This window comes from Polypterus senegalus, chromosome 8 (assembly GCF_016835505.1).
Source record: "Polypterus senegalus isolate Bchr_013 chromosome 8, ASM1683550v1, whole genome shotgun sequence".
In the NCBI taxonomy this organism is placed as follows: Eukaryota; Metazoa; Chordata; class Cladistia; order Polypteriformes; family Polypteridae; genus Polypterus; species Polypterus senegalus.
The window spans coordinates 156,436,010-156,459,133 of NC_053161.1; the positions used below are offsets into that span (position 1 = coordinate 156,436,010).

The 23,124-nt window shown below is 40.6% G+C and overlaps 1 protein-coding gene across 2 annotated transcripts; it reads left to right on the forward strand.

The window, feature by feature from the left end:
* Positions 1 to 787: 787 nt before the first annotated feature.
* LOC120533189 (zinc finger protein 660-like) lies at positions 788 to 21,368 on the forward strand. 2 transcript variants are annotated; one of them, XM_039759926.1, is made up of 3 exons: positions 788 to 1,028; positions 4,577 to 5,107; positions 19,496 to 21,368. In XM_039759926.1, the coding sequence occupies exons 1-3, from the start codon at positions 956 to 958 to the stop codon at positions 20,650 to 20,652; spliced, it is 1,761 nt and encodes a 586-aa protein (XP_039615860.1). In that variant the 5' UTR covers positions 788 to 955; the 3' UTR covers positions 20,653 to 21,368. The 2 variants fall into 2 exon arrangements, with proteins under 2 accessions (XP_039615860.1, XP_039615861.1); XM_039759927.1 differs by having other exon boundaries at positions 788 to 906.
* The last annotated feature ends 1,756 nt before the right edge of the window (positions 21,369 to 23,124 follow it).

A 23,124-nucleotide genomic window follows, 5' to 3' on the forward strand; every position in this document is an offset into this window, starting at 1 on the left:
TTTATTCATGAAGAATTTTAAGATTTTGCTTTGATTGTTTCCTCAAACTGTATAATTAAGTTCATAGGTTAAATGCGGGCTATGATTTAATTTGGACTTTCAAATAAACAACAGTTCTAAATGATTAAGATTGACTGGACTGATTTATGTAAACAGGGCATATTCCTAAATCTACTTTCATTTAAATCAGACAGACACAAAGCTGTAATAATAGATTAATTGAAACCTTAATTTCTTCCAGGTGTTGCTTGGCATCAATACACACTGCATTTCTAACCTTTTTGTATCTTCATTTTTTCATAAATTAATAAAATCATAAATATAGCGGTAACACTGAGGTATAACTGCAATAATACCCTCGACTATGAGTTATACATTTGATATCCGTCTCATGTGATATACAACAATATTGCTGAGAATGTCTCTGTGACTATCGCTTTCTTTTTTGAACATCATTAAGGCAACTGGCTGTTGCAGAAAATAACTGACAAGTAGCTCCAGTTGGTGATTTGCTGAATTAACACAACGGTTGGATGATCCGCTGTGGCAAGACTTAACGGGAGCAGCCGGAAGAAGAAGAAGTTGGCAGCAAAAAAATCCAATATATAATTGACTAAAGTCGAAAATGACAGATATCCCGCCTACGTGTACTCCAGCCAGCCAGTAGCAATACCGGCAACAGTCCGTCTTCCCTCCGAATTTCGTTATGTCATGTGACATAAACACGCATTCCCATTGGCTGCTCAGCAACGAGCCTATTCTCCAAATAACAGCGCCTGTTGTGACATCTGAGAGCGACGGAAACTGCCTCGTGAGCACGCGCGCGAGCATTCAACTTGCCAATTTAGATCCACATTAGTCAGTCTGTGTATCCTGTCCGGAGAAGCAGAGCCGTGAAAAAGAAAGGTGCGTATTTCCATAACGTGGAAATGAGAAAAGGAGTGATATCAGCAGCATGACCGGAGTTTGCTTCTGTCGGAGACCCGGTCTGTGTCGAGCGGCATGCGTGGACTCTTCGTTTGTGTTGTGTAAGAAAAGAGTGTTATTTGTATGACTCGCTTAAAATAACACCGCCCCATTTTAGTTTTAAAGCGTTCAGAGACGTAGTCGCCCCGAGTTTCACATATATGTAATATATCGCTTTCGGTTGTATTCTGAACTGGCCGACAATAAACAAATCTCTGCTGATTTTTGAGTCTCAGCTAACTATGGGTGTGACATTACAGTAAAGCTTCACAAGACGATATTCATAATCATGAAAAAGTAGAGTTCTGGGCTTCTAAATTTAATTGCGTTTACTTGTGTACGGAGGCTTTGAAGAATACATTCTGAAACCGGACGCATGGGGATTTTGACAGTGATCCGAAACTGGGCCTGAAGATGTTCTCCCTGGAGCAGTAAATACTGTATATGGCGAATGAGTGTATTTAATAGTTATATAAAGTTTAGTTAGAAAATCTTAATATATGGTTTAGGTTGTTCTGTATATGATGAAGTAGTGGAAGTCCCTGGGTGTATTTGTATAATGGCTCAAGAAGACAACTATATGTCTCTCTGTTAAACACTTTTGTCATTGCTGGCTGAAATGCTAGTGTCCCATTGGCCCTCTACACTGTCTGTCTGATAACTTTCAATACATCTGCTCTCACAAGTTGAATTTGTCGTTTTTGAGTACCAGAGCTGTCTTAATGTATGGGTACAATGGTCACAGGCCAGGAGCAGAGGGGCCCATGATGTTTTTGATGCTTATGTATGTTTCTGTTTTGCTATTGAAACAGGGGCCCCAGCAGACTACTTTGCCCGGGGGCCTATGATGCTGTTAAAATGGCAGCATTTTGTTTACATAATTGTGGCAACTCCTTGCTGGCTTGGAAACTGTAATGCCACTTCTTTGTACTTCCTGATTTAGTGTGGTTTCAGGAAGAGATGTTTAATTCCACATTAATAAACTAGATGGCCTATTGAATAACTGAATACATGGACCATGGACGGCATTGCCTGAAGGGGGTCTTGGGTGGGACTGTGTTCCAGAAGACAGCATCAGTGGCATCATTTGATAATATAAAGACTAGGGGGCTTTGTTTGCCCACTTCCGGGTTTGGTTTTCATGGGAATTGTTACAAATGCATTATTTTCACTTTTACTTTAAAACTTCAGTAAAAACAATATTTGGAATTAACTTTTCTTCAAGATCGCATTAAATTTTGATTCCGTGTTTGGACTTGCATCGTGACAACGCAACGTATAACTGTTTCTTTATCTCTAATAAATTACCTGACTTTTGCGAATCTTTGTCCCTGCTCTTTCTTCTTCGCTTAGTCGTTGACATGTCTAGAATGTATACAATTATTGTCAGTCAGTCATTGTCCAACCCACTATATCCTAACGCAGGGTCACGGGGGTCTGCTGGAGCCAATCCCAGCCAACACAGGGCGCAAGGCAGAAACAAATCCCGGGCAGGGTGCCAGCCCACCGCAGGGCATGCATACACCAAGCACACACTAGGGACAATTTAGGATCGCCAGTGCACCTAACCTGCATGTCTTTGGACTGTGGGAGGAAACCCATGCAGACATGGGGAGAACATGCAAACTCCATGCAGGGAGGACCTGGGAAGCAAACACAGATGTAACGCTACCACTGCGCAACCGTTACCGCGTATACAGTTATTGCCCTGATAAAATTTATAAGAGCTGAGAGCACAGGGAGTGTGTCTGACAAAAAAAAGCATTCACACGACTGTGGTCTTGTTTGAAAATAGTTGTAAGTAGGGAGTGACTTGAAAGAATCTAATGGCAAAAGTCACCGCCTCGCAGGACTTGCTTCCAAAAGTCGGAAGTATGGCGTGACTTGAAAGAATCTCATGTTAAAAGTCTCTGTGCAGCAGGACTTCATTCCAAAAAGTCACGTCTCATCCCAAGATTATTTTATTATAATAGAGAGATGATTCAAAGTTGATTTAAAATTGGTACAAATCATAATGCTATATTGGTATCAAAGCCTAAAATTATAACTGCCTGTAACAGAATGGACTTGAATAAATGTCTACCAACCAGAAAAGTTATACAGTGCCATCCTCAGTTGTTCTCTTTCTTGCATATTCTGAACAGAAAACTGGCATGCAGTGAAAAAATAATTATTTCATCCTGTTTTATCGTGACTTATATCTATCATAATTCATAAAGGTATGTTGTTTATTGATTTTTAGTCTCTGAAAGGAAAATATCTGTATTTTATATCACACAAAATAACTTAATTCCAAAAGTTATAAGTACGGAAAAATGGAAGTGATCTGTTCAGTAATTGAGAAACTTGGTATAAAAGGAATGGTGGCTTTATACAGAGAAATAACTCCACCGGTAACTGCAGGAATTTGTGATGCAAAAGTCATTTTTAAGTTCTTTGAGTATTTTAGCTATATGAGAAAAGTCGGGGGTGAGGGTAAAACAATAAAGGACAACTAAAATGCACAAACAAATGTTTCCTATTTTTGTCCTTAAGTGTTTACCTGTAAAGTACTCGTAAACATGGGAGTGATAAACATGTGATTAAGTGTCACTTTTCATCCATCAGTTCTTCAAAGATGTTGTGTGTATAACCCTATAATATGGCTTTTTTCACAAATCAGTCATGCTGGGAGAGTTTCCACCTCCTGAAGGCAGCACTCAACATGCCGTTAAATAAAAGACACAATCAGCTCTCTCTGTAACTACAGGCCAGTAAGTGTATTCATGGCAAAGATAAATTAGTGGGCACAATTTCCGTTCCACATCCACAAGGATTAACACTGTAAGTTAATTAGCAATTCCAAATTGCCCCTGTGGCACCCTGTCAAGGCCTTCTTCCTTTCTTGTGTAGACCCCTGAACTGGAATTAGCAGGCCCGAAAATGGCAGTTATGAAGGACAAGATAGTCCTTTATTTGTCCATTACAGGTGTGTTAGAAGACAATCAAAACAGTTTTACATCTGTGAGGTGGTGCTTCACCAGTTAGATACGTTTATGAGGAGGCAACTAAAGGATTTGGCTATAAAGTGCTGACAATATGAATTAACTCTGCTTTCAAAAAGCTGTAGGTATGGTGCATTCTGAACAATGAGTGAACAAATTTCAGAGATTAGGATAAAGTGGACAGATAGGTGCAGAATTGGTTCATGCACAGGAAACGTTATTTTTTTATCAACTTTTTGGGCTAAAAAGTAGGGTAGTGTAGAGTTCTCTGATGTTCTTAATTGTAACAATTTATTGAAGAACTTGGTTAAATGTACAGATGACAATGACTAGGATAAATTAGTAGATACCATAAAGACAACACAGTCCCCATAGATGGATGTGGAATTGAAGTTTACAGTATGTCTAAACTGATTAGCAAACCTCTAGGACAAATCTAGAAATTTTGTGTGCAGTTTGGTTCTCCATAATGTAGGCCGACATATTAAATCCACTGGGAAAGTTCTAAGGAGAGCCGCAACATGATTTAAGGACAGTAGGCCTTGAGATATAATGAAAGCCTGAAGGCATTGACTTATGAGTGTTTAGTTCAGTTTCGAGTTGATTCTTTTGTGCTCTGTCTACAGGTGGGAAAAAGGAGGTTTGTTTAATAGATGGGCAAATGGAGGAGATGTGCCCAGCTGCCCAGGAGACTCCAAAAGTGAGCCACAAATGTGAAGAGGTGGCTTTGGAGGAAGAAAGCAGTGATGAGAAAAAGGAAATCCTGCTACACAGGAGCCTCCTTTCCATGGATACCACAGGCAAAAGAAGTGAAAGCATTAAGAAAGAAGACTGTAGAAGGAATGCTGTGCTGCTTCAGCAGGGGAGTCACAGAATTAAGGAGGAGGATTGTGAATGCAAATTAGTAAGCATCAAAGAGGAAGAATCTGAACCGAGATCTATTAGCACTGACATGAAGAAAAGTGAAATTGTAAGCAGCATCAAGGAAGAAGCCATCGCATCAGAGTCTTCCTCTCAGTATGTGTGCCCAGAGGTGTCTCAGTTAGGCTTTACATCGAGCAGCCACCATACCCGTGAGCATTATTCTGTCCATCTGAAGTGTGAATCTGACATGAAGAGGACCGAGAAAGCATCATATTTAAGTCAATGTAGAGAAGGTAGGTATGAAATAAGATATGCCAGGTTTCAAGCTGATACATTATAAATGAAAAGCATGTATTTTGATTTTTTTTGAGGTTACAAATGATTAATGCATATGGTTTATGATTTTGTGCTGAAAGATGATAAATCTTCATAAACACAATGTATTTGCAAGGTGTGAGCTCAACAAGTAATTTTATCAGTGTTATTTTTTTACTTTTAAGTAATGTGACACGCTAACATTAAATGATGTTGATGGAATTAGACATATTTAAAGAATCAATATAAGTAAATAATCAACCCAAAGAACCAGGCAGGAGGAAGCTTGTTCATTGCGTCTTTAGTTTTCTCTTCATGAAGAGGGATACACTCAATCATAGCCGCCTGTGAAAGACTGGTCTCAGAACAAAGACAGAGACATTTATTTATAAACAACGACTTTACACAACGATGCTGAATTAATGCCTACACCACATTGTGACATTTACTCTGATTGGTTCATTAACTAACACATCTCTTATACACCTAAATAAAAGTCTGATTTCTAGCTGTCAAGTTCAGCTCTTATCCTTTTATAGAAACTGTGTACAGTCATGTGAAAACATTAGGACACCCTTTGAAAGCATGTGGTTTTTTGTAACATTTTTAATAAATGGTTATTTCATCTCCGTTTCAACAATACAGAGAGATTAAAGTAATCCAACTAAACAAAGAAAACTGAAGAAAAGTCTTTTCAAGATCTTCTGTAAATGTCATTCTACAAAATGCCTATTCTAACTGAGGAAAAAGATAGGACACCCTCACATGTATTCCCTCTTAAATTGGCTCAGATCTCACACAGGTATATCACACCAGGTGCACATAATTAGTAGATCGTTACTCTGCATGTTGAATGAGGCTTGCCCTATTTAAACCTCAGACATTTAGTTTGGTGTGCTCCTGACTGTTGAAGTGAGAGTGAGCACCATGGTGAGAACAAAAGAGCTGTCAGAGGACTTCAGAAAAAGATTGTAGCAGCCTATGAGTCTGGGAAGGGATTTAAAAGATCTCAAAAGATTTTGAAATCAGCCATTCCACTGTCCGGAAGATAGTCTACAAGTGGAGGGCTTTCAAAACAACTGCCAACATGCCCAGGACTGGTCGCCCCAGCAAGTTCACCCCAAGAGCAGACCGCAAGATGCTAAAAGAGGTCTCCAAAACCCTAAAGTGTCATCTCGAGAACTACAGCAGGCTCTGGCTACTGTTGATGTAGAAGTACATGCCTCTACAATCAGAAAGAGACTGTACAAGTTTAACTTGCATGGGAGGTGTGCAAGGAGGAAACCTTTGCTTTCCAAGAGAAACATCGAGGCCAGACTGACATTTGCCAGAGATAAAGTTGACAAAGACCAGGACTTCTGGAATAATGTTCTTTGGACAGATGAGTCCAAAATTGAATTATTTGGACACAACAGCAGAGGACATGTTTGGCGTAAACCAAACACAGCATTCCAAGAAAAGAACCTCATACCAACTGTGAAGCATGGAGGTGGAAGTGTCATGGTTTGGGGCTGCTTTGCTGCAGCAGGACCTGGTCAGCTCACCATCATAGAATCCACGATGAATTCTACTGTGTATCAGAAGGTGCTTGAAGAACATGTGAGACCATCAGTTAGAAAATTAAAGCTGAAGCGGAACTGGACCATGCAACATGACAATGACCCAAAACATACTAGTAAATCAACCAAAGATTGGCTGAAAAAGAAGAAATGGAGAGTCCTGGAATGGCCAAGTCAAAGTCCAGATTTGAATCCCATTGAGATGCTGTGGGGTGACTTGAAAAGGGCTGTACGTGCAAGAAACCCTCAAACATCTCACAGCTGAAAAAGTTCTGCATTGAGGAGTGGGGTAAAATTTCCTCAGACCGATGTCGAAGACTGGTAGATGGCTACAAGAACCGTCTCACTGCAGTTATTTCAGCCAAAGGAGGTAACACTCGCTATTAGGGGCAAGGGTGTCCTATCTTTTTCCTCAGTTAGAATAGGCATTTTTGTAGAATGACATTTACAGAAGATCTTGAAAAGACTTTTCTTCAGTTTTCTTTGTTTAGTTGGATTACTTTAATCTCTCTGTATTGTTGAAACGGAGATGAAATAACCATTTATTAAAAATGTTACAAAAAACCACATGCTTTCAAAGGGTGTCCTAATGTTTTCACATGACTGTACATGACAAGTATCAAGTCTTACAGTTACCACTTATTATTCATCATCATCTACAACATTCTAGCTCCTTGTTGCTCACATACCCAGGCTTACTTAACTCTTCATGCTACTTCTAAGATAAAGCATAAATATATTGGCCCTAAATTACTACATTACCCCTTGATGAACTTTATTTTCTTCCACAATGATTGAAGAGGAAATTCAAAATTATAAGAAATGCACCCCACCCAGAGACTCATCCTGCCCACTATTTTTTTTTAATAGCCTTGGTTGTATCAATAGACTATGCTGAAACAGTTGGTGGTGATCGTGCCGAAGATGAAAACATCAAATTACAATATCCCGAAGAATATCTACAACCGTTAACACTGTCTGGTCGCCACCACACAAATTACTGTAGAAAGAAGGATGTATCCGAGAAAGGTAATGTAGTACATCTTCAGTGGATAACATTAGACAACAAAGGAGATTTTGATATGCCATTCATATTAAAATGTTAACGGTATCCCGTTAGAATAGCTTTTACTCTTAAGGCCTTCTTAAGAGGACAGATTATCTCATATCTTTCCCACAGAAATAAATCCGAAGCCAAGAAAGTAGCAGAGATAAAAAGCGAAATTACTAAAATAGATGAAGAATAGCTTTTACAAAGATAATTTACAAATCTCAAAGCCAAACATTCAAAAAAGTCGTGTTATTTAATAGAGAGAAACGAAATTCAATCACGGGCAGTTATAGGTTGCATTGTCATGATGAAAGTCCAAACACAGAATCACAATTCAATGTGATATTGATGAAAATTGAATAAAAAAAAATTGTTTTTACTGAAGTTTTACAGTAAAAGTGTAAGTTTAAAAAATATTTGTGTGTTCATTTCAAAGCCAAACGGAACAAAATCATATTACACAACGAATAACTCTTAATGCAACTCGAAACATAATTTACTTTTAAATTATTATGTTTTACTATATTTTAATATGGTTAATTACTCGCTGTAATGTAAAATAGTTAGTAAATTGTACATCCATATATCCATACGCGAGCGGCAGAACTGCAAAGAGGCCAGTGCGTAGCGCAAGCACGGGGGTTGGCGAGAGAAGTGAGCAGGGGTCAAGTCCCCTAGTTTTCTTAAAGACTTATTCCTCCTCAATTTACACCTCTGTGCAGGGGTAAAGTAGACTTACGGAAATTAAACTGACAAGTAGTTGTTACTTTCCCGTTCAGGTATTAAAACTGAAGGTCAATGAAACCCCACACTTCCATCCATCCATTTTCCAACCCGCTGAATCCGAATACAGGGTCACAGGGGTCTGCTGGAGCCAATCCCAGCCAACACAGGGCACAAGGCAGGAACCAATCCTGGGCAGGGTGCCAACCCACCGCAGGACACACACAAACACACCCACACACCAAGCACACACTAGGGCCAATTGAGAATCACCAATCCACCTAACTTGCACGTCTTTGGATTGTGGGAGGAAACCGGAGCGCCCGGAGAACACCCGCACAGACACGGGGAGAACATGCAAACTCACGCAGGGAGGACCGGGAAGCGAACCCGGGTCTCCTAACTGCGAGGCAGCAGCGCTACCACTGCGCCACCGTGCCGCCCAGCCCCATACTTGCATAACATAAATTACATTTTGATGACTCGTAGTAGAGTACAATTGACTGTACTAATGCAAATGCCAGCACTAGCTGGTGAAAAGCCAATATTGAAACTTTCAGATAATTTAAGAACACCTTCTTCCCAATCACATGTAAATCGTAAATGTTAGTTTATTTTGTAGATAGATTCAAAAATATATTTCAGTTGTCCTACTTAAAAATACTGAATAATAATATTGTTGGCAGTGAATTTAAAATACTGTAATTATATCTGAAGTTGATTAATTTTTAGTACAGGAACTCGTCATTTCTGTGAAGACATATAGTATACATAACATGATTAAGATTTAGGGTGGACAAAAAAGACTTGCTATGGCATTCCCATTTTCATGATTTTTGAAATGCACTTCTGTTGTTTTACAGAGGCATTACTAAATTGCACTCCCAGAACATTCTGTATTAGAACATTAGAACAATCAAAATGAGAACAGGCCATTCAGCCCAACAAAGCTTGCAAGTCCTATCCACTTATTTCTTCTAAAAAAAATATCAAGTCCACGTCGTTTATGTGTATTAAAAAGAGCACTGAGCTGTGAGGGACTCCATGTTTAACGCCACTTAAATCTAAAAAAAGTTCCCCTCACCATAATCCTTTGCTTTGTGAGTTTGAACCAATTTTAGACGCACCTACACAGCATGCCTTGAATTCCCCCTTGTTTTAGTTTGATCACTAACCTTTCATAAAAATCAAGGCAAATAATATGATCTGTGCCTCTCTGATTGTATGCTTCCTAATAGAATTAAACCAGTTTAATGAACCAATGACTGTTGCCCACAAGTTAGTCAGTTTGGTTAGTGTATTTTTTTTCTTTGTGATATAGTGTGGACCACCCAGGCTGGCACTGATTTTTACTTTCTTTTACCTTGTGGGCAATACCTTCCCCGTTCTCACAAGCTCAACACAGTCCCAGCACAAGCACAGCACAAACACAATATTTTCTTCCTTCACTCTTTTCCTTCTCCTCCACTCCTACTTGGCAAGCTTCGTCCTCCTCCTCCCAACTCTGGCTTCCCGAGTAGTATCAGTATACTGCTGCTGGATTATGTGAATTTTCCCTTGGGATTAATAAAGTGTGTGTGTGTATCTATCTATCTATCTATCTATCTATCTATCTATCTATCTATCTATCTATCTATCTATCTATCTATCTATCTATCTATCTATCTATCTATCTATCTATCTATCTATCTATCTATCTATCTATCTATCTATCTATCTATCTATCTATCTATCTATCTATCTATCGGCTGCTGGCTCCTTTAATAAGGGTACTCATTTATGGCAGCACTTCCAGATGTGGTGGAAAAACTGCCCTTAAGGGCTCAGCAGTTCCTGCTGCAGCACCCCGTTAGTGGCGCCTGTGGATCTCAACAGAGCTGCACCACACTACAACTCCCATAAAGCCCTGTGGGAGTCTGAGGCACCACTGCAACCCAGGGGGGGTTGCCATCTAGTGTCCTGGGGGAGGTAACGCTCTGGCCATGCTTGCTTCCCCGGTCCTCCTAGTGTGGAGGTACCCTGCCTCATGCTACAATAGAAAGAGAAGGTTAGAATAGTGCAATAAACACCTTTCAGTTCTTAGAAAAACTCTAAAATATATACAGATATTTCCAGTTTATGAAAGTGAAGGTGCCAGACATTGCTAACTGACTGTACCCTTCATATGCCATCTTATATGCAGTGGTGTGGATTGGCTCCCTCAGCCTCTAAAGTGATCTGTCTAAGAGAGCTGTGAGAGCAGATACTGTAAGTAAATAAGGCAATGACTGCGCTCTTTGCAGTATTAAGAGTTCATCTAATTTAAAGTAACCTAATTGGTGCAGCAACTTACATGGAAACACCGTCTAGAGCAGGGGTGGGCAGTGTCGGTCCTGGAGGGTCGTAGTGGCTGCAGGTTTTGATTCCAGCCCAGTTGCTTAAATAGAAACCAATACTTGCCAATCTCACACCTTTATTTATTTATTTTTTTTAATTTAATGGCTTGTTAGTCCGCAGTGTAAGGTTCTTATATTGTAGATTTGTTTTTCCTTTCTAAGGATATCATCCAAATGATTTGAAGCCTAAAATGGATAATTTTCAGTCTGTGCGAGGCTGGTTTATGCCTTACTTTGGCTCCTCCCTACCCTGAGATTAACATACCTGCATTTATATTATTTATGTCGATTATTAAATTGTAGAACTGGAATTGTAATGTACGTAATGCTCCTGGTATACATCCATGCAATGTAAAAAGGACTGCTTTTATAATGTTGTTTCCTGAAGAGGCATTAGCTCTCTTGGAAATGTGTTCTTTATAAATTGTGGCATATTAAATAATTAAACAATATCATAATATACCAGAAAAGGCGATATCCCTCCCATCGTGATTACGGCGGTACAAGAATCACATGAGAAACAATATCTTTTAGCTTACATTTACAGACGATTAACGCGGTTACAGACGGAGAGGCGCATGGACAGACTTTATCCAGGTGGGAAATCTGGATCAACACAGTCAGCCATTTTCTTGTCACCACGCTGGGAGGTTTTTTTTCGAGCTTTGTCAATTCCGCCTCTAAGGATCTGGCTGTTGTCCAAGCCTTTATAATGTCTTGCTTCACTTGCTGGTCTTCTCCGTCTCCAAACAAGGGCTGAACTCCTCCACAAAATACAGAAATATCATAGTGCTTACATGCCGATTCTCATTCTCCCAATAAGGAAAGAAGATTTGTGCTGATAGAGGACAGAAATACGGTAACCTGTGTTTAAGCTGACTATACAAGCCTCCAGTTGTCTTTGGCTATCTAATCCAATGCTTGGCTAGCAATTGTAACTGCTGATCCCCTGTGTGCCAAATTTAACATGCACATGTGAATAACAGTATTGTCCAGATATAGTGACATGAAGAAAAATGTAGTATTACAAATGTTACCTTTGTTAAAAGTAGAACACCATCTACATTATTGTTGTCTGTTATCTGTTACTCAGAGGGAGGAGAGGAGCCAAAGTAAGGCCTTGAACTAAATGCCACCACACATCCACAGCCATGTTCGCCTGGTTTAAACTCGATAACCATGCCAACTGTCAGGCATTTTATCAAATTCCAACATAGAATAATGTAAACATGCGTGCACCTTATTAATAATGCTGCCTGCCAAAACTCTGATATACTTGCTGGTCCCGCGTGTAGACAGATTTAGTTATTCACTCACCTCACATACAGAGAGTGTTTGTGAAATGGTAAAATAACATCATGACAGTGTAGTTGTGGAAGTATCACATTTTAATAACCAGTCCTAATACTTCTCTGTGCATAATCGTTTTAGACAGTGGGGCAGTTACAAGCATGTAGATAGGTAGAACTTTATTTGTTCCCAGGGGGAAACTTGGCTTCAAAGTGCGATTATTTTATGATAGGTTTGACAAATTCTCTTGTGTTGATTATGGTTTATTTGTGAAATGGCTGAAAAACTAAATATTTCAGTAAAGACTGGGCGTATCTCTGTTTTTGCAGACATAATGTACATTGTGTGTGCATTCACTAGAACGTTTTTGGCTGAGTTACTTGGGGAGATTAATAATTTGATAAAACACCTGTTATGTCGGGATCCTCTGAAAAGCATGCATCGTGACTCCAGACTGGCCCCACATAAGTGAGGAGGTTTCCGTCTACTTGTTAGTATTCAGTCCATGGCTTCGGCTCCTCCTTAGCCTCAGAAATAGATTACTGAATAGAGAGAGGACTACCTACCTACAATGATGTTCATTTATCTTGGTTGATTCTGTCTCGCTGTGAATACACACAAGGTATCAGAAGATTGCGATTTGTAGGTTTACAGCTTCAGAGCTGAAAGAAAATTTGGAAGAGGTACTTTACTGAGGTATGTACAGTATAATTCAATTTCAGAAAGCTATAACTGACAGTTCTTTACACCAACCAACAGTCCTCTTTTGTTCTGAATTTGTACCTACCTTTTTCGGAGACTCGAGACCTCTTGCTTGTACGTGTCGCCTCTTGTTCTGTGGGCGTCACCTGTTTGAATTGTGCACTTTCACGTCTTATTTTGTCCATGGTAGTTGTTTAAGTTTTCTGCCGCTTGCCCTTAGGGTCCACCGTACAGACTTTGTTTAACTTGTTCTTTTCAAATGGAAGGCTGTAAAGTGTATTGGAAACTAGGCCTGTGCTGGGGGAAGGTTAACTGGCTCACACCAGTGACTCACACCTTACTTACTGGTAATATTTGTATTTATTTATTGACTGATATTTTTAACAGTGAATCGGAGCATTGGTAAAATACAATCAAGCAGTTCAGATTAAACTGTGCATTCAAAAATTGGGCAGTGGTATTAAAAAAAAAAGAAACAAAGAAACAAACCATCATCAGCAAACCCATAGGCATCACTGATGCTACATGGATGGACATTGGTTGTGTTGTCATTTAAACGTAAAGCTATGATATAATCAGCCATTCCTGAAAGTACCGTAACTTCTGGTTATAATAAAATGCCTTTTGCCAGAATTTTTTTTTTTTTTATCATAACTGGATTTTATTATAGCCAATTTTTCAAAAGTTAAAAGCAAAGCATAGACCCTAAATTTAAAATCTGCACAGTTTACACAGCTGTACTGACCACTGCTATAATCGAAGTGACAGTTTAACTCATTTTCTTTGTAGCGTTCAGATGACAGCAGATACCTGTGCAGTAATGCAGTAATATAACATTCAGTATGAGAAAGGTGTGTGTTAAAAAATTATCAAGAGTGGTTTGTGTTTTGCTGTTGAATGCTGTGTTAGTAACAGAAAATTGCAACTTGTCTAAATTACAAAATTCCTCAGTAGAAGAAGAATGTTTAAAAACATTCCTGTGAGTAACACTTATGAGCACACGCGCACATGTTTTCTAAAGACATCGGGAGATGGCGTTTGAAGGTGGCACATCTTCCCCTCCCCAACTTTTGCGCTGGGGATACGGTAATGACGACGTCTTCCCCACTTTTCATGCATATTGCACACACACATTCTTTCATGCTGTAATCGCGTCCTTAACTGCACAGCAAACAGCAACTGCCATGCAGACAGTAACTTTTAATTATAGGAGATAGCTTTTTATTATAAAGATGTTATTAAAAATGTCATTATGACCATCCATCATCCAACCCCATATATCCTAACTATAGGATCATGGGGGGGTCTGCTGGAGCCAATCCCGGCCAACACAGGGCGCAATGCAGGAAACGAACCCCAGACAGGGTGCCAGCCCACCGCAGGGCACACACACACACACACACACACCAAGCACACACTAGGGACAATTTAGAATCGCCAATGCATCTAACTTGCATGTCTTTGGACTGTGGGAGGAAACCCGCGCAGACACGGGGAGAACATGTAAACTCCACGCAGGGAGGACCTGGGAAGCAAACCCGGGTCTCCTAACTGCGAGGCAGCAGCGCTACCCACTGTGCCACCATGCTGCCTGTTATTATAACCAATTTTTAATTTTTTTTTTTATAATAACTGATGATAAACACATTTCAATAATGCTATTGCCACAAGATAATTTTACTATATACAATTTTTTTTATTATTATATCTGACTGTACTATATCCAGGAGATACTATATTTAAATGTTGTCATTGGGCCACCCTATTACTATTTGCACACCCATAATCCTAAGGATGGTTTGAAAAATAACAAGATTCTTTGGGTGTGAAGGCTGTTTGCAGTTGACTTCAGTATTTTCTTGTTGTCCAAAAGACATTGATGATGTTTAGCTGATCATATCGCTTGATTTTGAGGGCTTCCACAATAAGGAATAAATGCCATAGCTTCACCGGTTTATCAGTGCAGTAGAATTGCAAGGAAATCTAAATCTAAGTGATGGCTGTTAGGTTTTGTAAAGCTGGGAATTATAATTCGCTTATATTTGTCCCTTTGTTCTGTAACTCTTATTCCCAAACGGACCCCAGACTGATTATATTGACCTCTTTTGCAAGTCACTTTGGATAAAAGCATCTGCTAAGCAAAAAAATGTAATTGAAATCTGGTTAGCATGTTGTAATCATACAGTGCAACGGGGGAAACAAGAAACTGTCCATTTTTTGGAAAGCTCATTTGAGCAGTCAAAATACTTTGATTTGTCTGATGTCAGTGATAGGGGGCACTCTCAAGCCATCTTGAAGTAAATGCCAAAGAGACCAGCATACAAAAATAAAATATAATTTTGTGATAATTGCATGCATGTAAAGGAGAGACATTAGGAGGTACAAAGTATCAGATAAAAATGACGAAAGAAAAAACCCTGGCAACCCCATTGGGCCTACAGGCTGTGAACCCTGGTCTGCCAGTCGGAGTGCCTTACACACTTGCTTACCTAACATCATAATCAGGCTCTCCTCTGCTACATTCTACATACTTTTCTCTGTTTCCTCTTACTACGAGGGATATCCAGAAAAAAAGGTTACAAGTGCCCTGGAGGGTGCAGGGAATTTTTTTTTTCGAAGTTTGGCATACCTGCGTGTAGAGGGGTCTTAACGGTCAAAATAAGTCCGGGACCGCGTCAGTCAGTTGTGAAATGTCATCACAGCAAGCGAGTTTGTCAACCTCTGCTGAGGCCGTTTGCTCCACCTACCGCCGATGCGAGATTCGTTCGGTCATCAAGTTCCTCAATTTGCGTCGCGAATCCGCGGCCGAGATCCATCGTCAACTTGTTGAAACTTATGGACCTGAGGTAATGTCACGTCAGCATGTTTACAAGTAGGTTAGGTCGTTCAAAGAAGGTCGCACTGATACTCATGACGAAGAAAGGAGTGGGAGGCCCTCTCTCATTAGAAGAGCTTCTGCAGCAAGTTGATGAAAAAATTTGCAGTGATCGTTGTGCGACGATTGACACCCTTCATGAAATGTTCCCACACATCTCACAAAGTCCGTCCATCCATCCATCCATCCATTTTCTAACCCGCTGAAACCGAATACAGGGTCACGGGGGTCCGCTGGAGCCAATCCCAGCCAACACAGGGCACAAGGAAGGAACCAATCCTGGGCAGGGTGCCAACCCACCACAGGACACACACAAACACACCCACACACCAAGCACACACTAGGGCCAATTTAGAATCACCAATCCACCTAACCTGCATGTCTTTGGATTGTGGGAGGAAACCGGAGTGCCCGGAGGAAACCCACGCAGACACGGGGAGAACATGCAAACTCCACGCAGGGAGGGCCGGGGAAGCGAACCTGGGTCTCCTAACTGCGAGGCAGCAGCGCTACCACTGCGCCACTGTGCCGCCCACTCACGAAGTCTCATGGGTGAAATTGTCTCAGAAAAACTTGATTACAGGAAGCTGAGTGCAAGATGGGTGCCAAAAATGTTGACTCCAGAACATCGCCAAAATCACGTTTTGGCTGCACGTGAATTTCTTTAGCGCTATGAAATCGAGGGTGAGGTGTTCCTTGACTCTATTGTGACTGGAGACGAAACTTGGGTATGTCACTATACTCCTGAGTCCAAAAGGCAGTCCCAACAATGGTGCCATACCCATTCCCAATCAGCCAAAAAATTCAAAGCAGTTTTCAGAGCGGAAGATTATGGCATCTGTCTTTTGGGACAGAAAAGGGGTTTTGTTGGTGGATTTCATGGCGAAAGGGACCACCATCAATGCTGAAACATATTGTGAGACCCTAAAAAAATTTTAAAAAAAAGATTAAAGACAAAAGGAGGGGAATGCTGACTCGTGGTGTGTCCCTCCTTCACGACAACGCCAGACTCCATACCGCTCGTGTGACTCAGGATCTGCTTGTGTCCTTTGGCTGGGATATTGTTACCCACCCACCCTATTCCCCGGACCTTGCCCCCTCAGATTTTCACCTTTTCACCAAACTGAAAGAATTCTTGGGTGGGAAACGTTTTTCCAACGATGAGGAGGTGAAGGATACAGTGTAGAAGTGGCTTTCGGAGTTGGAGCGGAGCGTATTTGATAAGGGTATAAGAAAGCTGGTGCCCAGGCTGAAGAAGTGCATCGAAGTTGACGGCGATTATGTTGAGAAATAAACACATATTTTGGAACATACCCTGTAAATTTGGTTGAAATATATTCATTTTTCGATTTTTAACAGCTGTTGTAACCTTTTTTTCTGGCTATCCCTCGTAGTTTAACTTTTTCTAACCATCAGCCTCTCAACCCCAAGGTCAACTCTGGAGGCACAAAGGGGATTTTAAGCCCAGAGCAGTGCTGTTAGTTCGGGGAACAACCCCAACAATCACTTTCAGTTTCAGGACTAGAATCAAGAGCTCATGGGGCCGTGACCCTTGTTAAATATTGTAAATTGTGTTTTTCACTAACAAATAGGTTTATAGGTGCATACTGTCATTTGCTACATTTGTACAGTGTACGACTTAATAGAATTTGCTAGTCAACAAGCACCATGATATGTGGCTAGATCTACCTTAACTCAAAATGTCTGTCTTCCTAACCAATTGATTTGAACATATACCAGCAGCCATACCACATGCACTTTAGAAGAGGTCATCCACATGAAGCTAAGCATGTTTGGGCCAGGCCCGTACTTGGATGGGAGACCATGGTGGGAAAGCTTGGGCTGCTCCTGGAAGAGGTGTTGATGAGGCCAGCAGGGGGTACTTACCCTGTGGTCTGACTGTGGGTCCCAATGTCCCAGTGCAGGGACGAGGACACTGTGTTGTAAAAATGGCACCTTCCTTCAGATGAGACATAAAACTGAGGGCCTAACTCTCTGTGGTCATGAAAGAATCTCTGGGCATGGGGTGTATCCTGATGTTCAGGCTAAATTGCACTCCATGGCCTAGTCATTTTGGATCCCTGATCATCCCCTGTCTCTAAATGGCTATTTCTGTCTCTCTCTCACCACTTAACCAAGTAACAGCTAATCTGTGATGAGGGTACTTGCACAATAATGGCTGCCATCACATCATCCAGATGTGATGTAGCGGGTCCACAGCTCAGATTGAAAAGGCCAGTTTTTTTAAATAGGTAATCACCACACTTGTGGCTTAAAGAGGGAGCATGGTAGTGTGGCTGGAGCAGTTCCCGGGTGTTTTGTGATGCGGGTGGTTCTCGCTTACGTGCGCAGGTGAGGAGTCATCCGCAATTGATGCCGGGAGCTACTAATCGTCACACCTGATCCATGTCCCCATTACATATAATAGGAATGTGAGTGTGGAGAGGGAGAAGAAAGAAAAAAAAACGGAGGTTAAGGAAGAAGGCAGCTGGAAGTGAGGCAGCTGCTGTGTGCAAGAGAGAGAAAGTGAGCGCTGACTCGCAGATGTTTGCGGGCAGCTGGGAGAGGCAAGCCCTAGCTGGGTGTTTGGTCGACGGTAGTGGTCACTCCTGCTGAGCGATTGTATGGAGCAGGAGTAACCGGGAGAAGGCTGGCTTGCTGCAGCGAAGTCGGCGGGAGTCGGAGATTTGGAGTGGAACCCCAGCATGAGCGTCCTGGCCATTGTGGGAAGCCAAATCTCGGTCTGGCGGAGGGCTGAACGAAGCCAGGGATCAGGAGGCCACCAGACCAGTTAAGTGGAGAAGGTCAGCTTGCAGGTAGGGTGACTCGCCTGGTGCACAGCCTGGATGGGAGAAGCAGGGGAGTTGCCAGCAGAAAGAGGGCACCGGGCTTTGTTTTTAAAAGGATTGCTTTCAGCCATTGTTTTTAACCTAATTTTTAAAGGATTTATTTATTGCATTTTTAACCGCCACAATTTTCACTGGTTTTAATGGATTATTTATTTATTAACATTATGAACACTGCACTATTTATTTGAACATTTTGTTTTGATTTTGTTTTTTCTTTGTTTTTTTAATAGCACTTTGCACTTTTTGCACCATCCCCTTGTTTCATGATGTCCTCAGTGATCAGCTCATCGGTGACATTATCAATGGTGTCGGGTTCAAGAGCTCCAAGAAGCTAGACGGGAGCATGGAGCAGAACCCACATCGTCACACCAGGTCAATGCTACACATTGATGGATGTTGAAGTGGTTCCCCAATCAATAAAAGCTCTTTGGGTAGTGAGAAAAGTGCTTTATCAATGTAAAGAATTATTGTATACCATAGTAAATCTGCGCCTGAAGGCATGGGTCATTATATTTTTTATATAATATTGGTGTCCCTTTTCCCTGACTATACTATACGCTTAATGCTAATTAACAAGCTGACTGCCTTTTTACAAGCATTTTATTTCCTTCTGTTTGCTTTTGAACTTTCACAGACAACTTATGTTATCAGAACAACCATTCAAGATAAATTTTTACTTAAAGTAATAGGAAGATTTTTTACACTTTATAGTCCTAGTGTTTTCCAAGGAAAGCTTTTCTAGTTTGGATGGGGAGGAATTAAGGATATTAATTATAAAAAGTGTGATGCAGAGAAAAATAGGATCATGAACATAAAGTACCGGAGTTGGGTGGGTTCTTTTCTTTTTCAGTATGTGATGGTATATAGAGTGGTAGCCTCTTATCCTATTGCAGCTAAACTTATTGTATTTACTTAAAATTCTGTATTTTTATATTTCTGCAGATTTACAAGAGAGCGGTTATGGCTTTCCACCATCTGTTATTCAGACTTCTCTTCGATGCAAACCACAGCAGAAAATTCATAATGGAAATATGAAGATGCTGAAATCTGGATCAGAGATTTTAATACCAGCCATTTTACAGGGTAGTCCTCCAAACACTGAGAAACTAAGAAAAACGGACACAAGAAACAGTCAGCAACAAGTACAGAGTTCAAATTCAACAACTTTTCATGTCTGTGAAGATTTGAAAAAAACTATTAAATGCAAATATAAATACAAAGATAATCCAAGGTGTTGCATAAGACAGGAGCTATTTTGCTGTTCTGAATGTGGGAAGCAATTCTCTACCAGTCGGAGTCTTCAGACACATACAAGAATTCACACTGGAGAGAAGCCATTTTGCTGTTCTGATTGTGGCAAACGATTCACAGCCAATAGCGGTCTTCACATACACAAAAGAATTCACACTGAAGAGAAGCCATATCGCTGTTCTGAATGTGGAAAACGATTCATCAGTGGTGCCAAGCTTCAGATCCACACAAGAATTCACACTGGAGAGAAACCATATTGCTGTTCTGACTGTGGCAAACAATTCTCACGAACAAACTACCTTTGTATTCACAGGAGGGTTCACACTGGTGAGAAGCCATATAGTTGTTTTGACTGTGGCAAACAATTCACTCAAATAAGCAACCTTCAGATTCATTCAAGAATTCACACGGGAGAGAAGCCATATTGCTGTTCAGAGTGTGGCAAACAATTTACCACCAATGGCAGTCTTCAGATCCACACAAGAATCCACACGGGAGAGAAGCCGTATTGCTGTTCAGACTGTGGCAAACAATTCTCACGAATGAACTATCTTCAGAATCATAGAAGAATTCATAATGAAGAGAAACCATATTGTTGTTCTGAATGTGGCAAACAGTTTGTTCAAATAAGTCATCTTCAGATCCACTTGAGAACTCACACTGGAGAGAGGCCATATTGCTGTTCAGAATGTGGCCAAGAATTTGCCACCACCAGCACCCTTCAGACCCACAAACGAATCCACAGTGAAAAGAAGCCATGTTGCTGTTCTAAATGTGGCAAACAGTTTTCTGTTGGTAGTGCTCTTAAAAGACACTTAAAAATTCACACTGGAGGCCCTGATGGCTGAAGGATTATTAAACTGAACGACACATCAAACGTTCCAGATTAATTCACTGGAAAATCTGCAAAAAAAAAATGCAACCTTAGCAGCAACAAAGAAACACTGGAACTACTATCCAGACTGCAAAATGGATAACGAGGAGGCATTAGTCACGTGGAGCACACAATACCAACTGACGATAGAAGGGACCAGAAAACCAGAGATGGTTATCAAAGAAAATCCATTTAAGTGGGGCTGAGATCAAAAGAAACTTCTGGGCTCATCTAGATGCCCTACCATCACGCCTATGAACTATGACAGGAGGCATCACCCAGGACAAAGACAAGTTCTCATGGGAAGTTTAAGAACAGCAGTACAACAGTACTTTACAACTTAATGAATGAGGTTCTCTCCTGTTTTGATTATGCTCAAAACAGAGCATTCTGAGAAAAATCATATTGCTGTTCTGAATCTGACCAATAACTTGTTCAAATTAGCGGACTTTAGACCCACACTCACATTCACATTTGATAGAAGCCTTGTTCGTGGTCATAATGTGACAAATGATTCTTCAGTTGCAGCACAACTGAGTCCCAATAGGATTGTGGTGCTACGATCAGTGTAAACGCCATCTTGTGGTGCATTGTTAATTTACTAGTGCTTCCCAAAAAGCATCATAACTCAAGTGTAGTAATAATAAATAATAATTCTTTGCATTTATATAGCACTTTTCTCACTACTCAAAGCACTCAGCAATTGCAGGTTAAGGGCCTTGTTCAAGGTCCCAACAGAGCATAGTCCCTTTTTGGCATTTACGGGATTCGAACCGGCACCCTTCCGATTGCCAGTGCAGATCCCTAGCCTCTGAGCCACCACTCTGTCCTTTGCCTTCATTGTGCTTCCTGGTCCACTTGTTAATCATTAAAAGATACTTGGAACTGGCTACCAATCTTAGTGACCAATGATGATCTTTAGACAGAGCACCGAGTCCACGTTAGCACTTCTCTGAACATTTAAAATATGAAGATCGTCTTGTCAAGTTTAAATATCCTTTGTGAAAAACAGTAATGCATTGTTTAACACTAGAATTACCAGAGCCTACGAAAAAACTCGTAATTCCGTCCCACCTTAAATCGCTTCTTAAATCCCTTCACACCTCTCCGCCAGCGTCCTTTGTCTTCTAAATGTGCTGATAAAGAGAAGCTAGGAGCAGCCGGCTATTCCATCCCCCCACCAATTTAGAACGTGCTCAAACTTCTCTCAGCTCATGCCTTGATTGAGTATCTGGGAGTGAAGTGGAGTTTTAGAGTGGAAATAATAGATCGTTATTTGGAACACACGCATGTCATGTCTGTTCCGTTTCTACAGTAATCTGTGTCAACACATTGTTAAAACAGAAACGTTTTTTATATTCTAGTAGTAGATGACAAAATGTAGGCATAAACTATATAATGTATGAAGCCTGAAGTCCAAATAGTAAAGAAACATTTTCACAAAAGATACAAATATAACACAACAATTGCACTTTTATTCAAAAATATAACTGCAGAAACAAAAAGCCACCTTAACATGCGACATTGACACCCATTTATTGTAACTGTCTCCGTGGTGCAATAGAATCCGTTCCCGCCTGGGAATCAAAAGGTTGCGAGTTCAATCCTGCACCAGTCCGTTTTGAGAAGTAAACTGCTCTTAGTCTTACTATTTTTGAGTAAAAGCATACATTTGATTTCAGTCTGTAATAGCCGGTGCAATTTATGATCCTTGTAAAGGTTAGCTTTTTTTTTAATTCACTTTTCATTCTCTGTCGCGTTCAGAATCAATCCATACAACCCCATCTGACACGGCTGTTTTCACATAAAGACGAGCTATAGCTCTGCAGTGTACCACGATGCATACTAACGCCCCACAAAAAAAAAAAGGTTCTTTTGTGAAAATGTTTCTTTGATATTTGCAATTCAGGCTTCATACATTATCTAGTTTACGCCTACATTTTGTCATCTACTAGTAGAATATAAAAAACGTTTCTGTTTTAACAATGTGTTGACACAGAACAGACATGAAATGCGTGTGTTCCAAACAACGATCTATTATTTCCACTCTAAAACTCCACTTCACTCCCAGATACTCAATCAAGGCATGAGCTGAGAGAAGTTTGTGCACGTTCTAAATTGGTGGGGGTATGAAATAGCCGGCTGCTCCTAGCTTCTCTTTATCAGCACGTTTAGAGGACAAAGGACGCTGGCGGAGAGGTGTGAAGGGATTTAAGAAGCGATTTAAGGTGGGACGGAATTACAAGTTTTTTCGTAGGCTCTGGTAATTCTAGTGTTAAAGCAGTCACGGTCCTGGAGGGCTGCAGTGCCCATGGGCTTTCATTCCAGCCAGTTTTCCTAATTAAATACCATGAAACTTGATATTTTACTGTATAACCTGTTAGCAATTTCATTCATCAAATACAATTTTTACTTACTCTGTAGATCAGAGGTCTCCAAACAGGGT

What these genes read in the sequence shown, in the direction of transcription:
- LOC120533189 (XM_039759926.1), top strand. Translation starts at nt 956, where the DNA reads ATGACCGGAGTTTGCTTCTGTCGGAGACCCGGTCTGTGTCGAGCGGCA. An exon ending in GGACTCTTCGTTTGTGTTGT is followed by an intron (nt 1,029 to 4,576) that starts GTAAGAAAAGAG and finishes CTCTGTCTACAG; the next exon opens with GTGGGAAAAAGGAGGTTTGT. An exon ending in TTTAAGTCAATGTAGAGAAG is followed by an intron (nt 5,108 to 19,495) that starts GTAGGTATGAAA and finishes ATATTTCTGCAG; the next exon opens with ATTTACAAGAGAGCGGTTAT.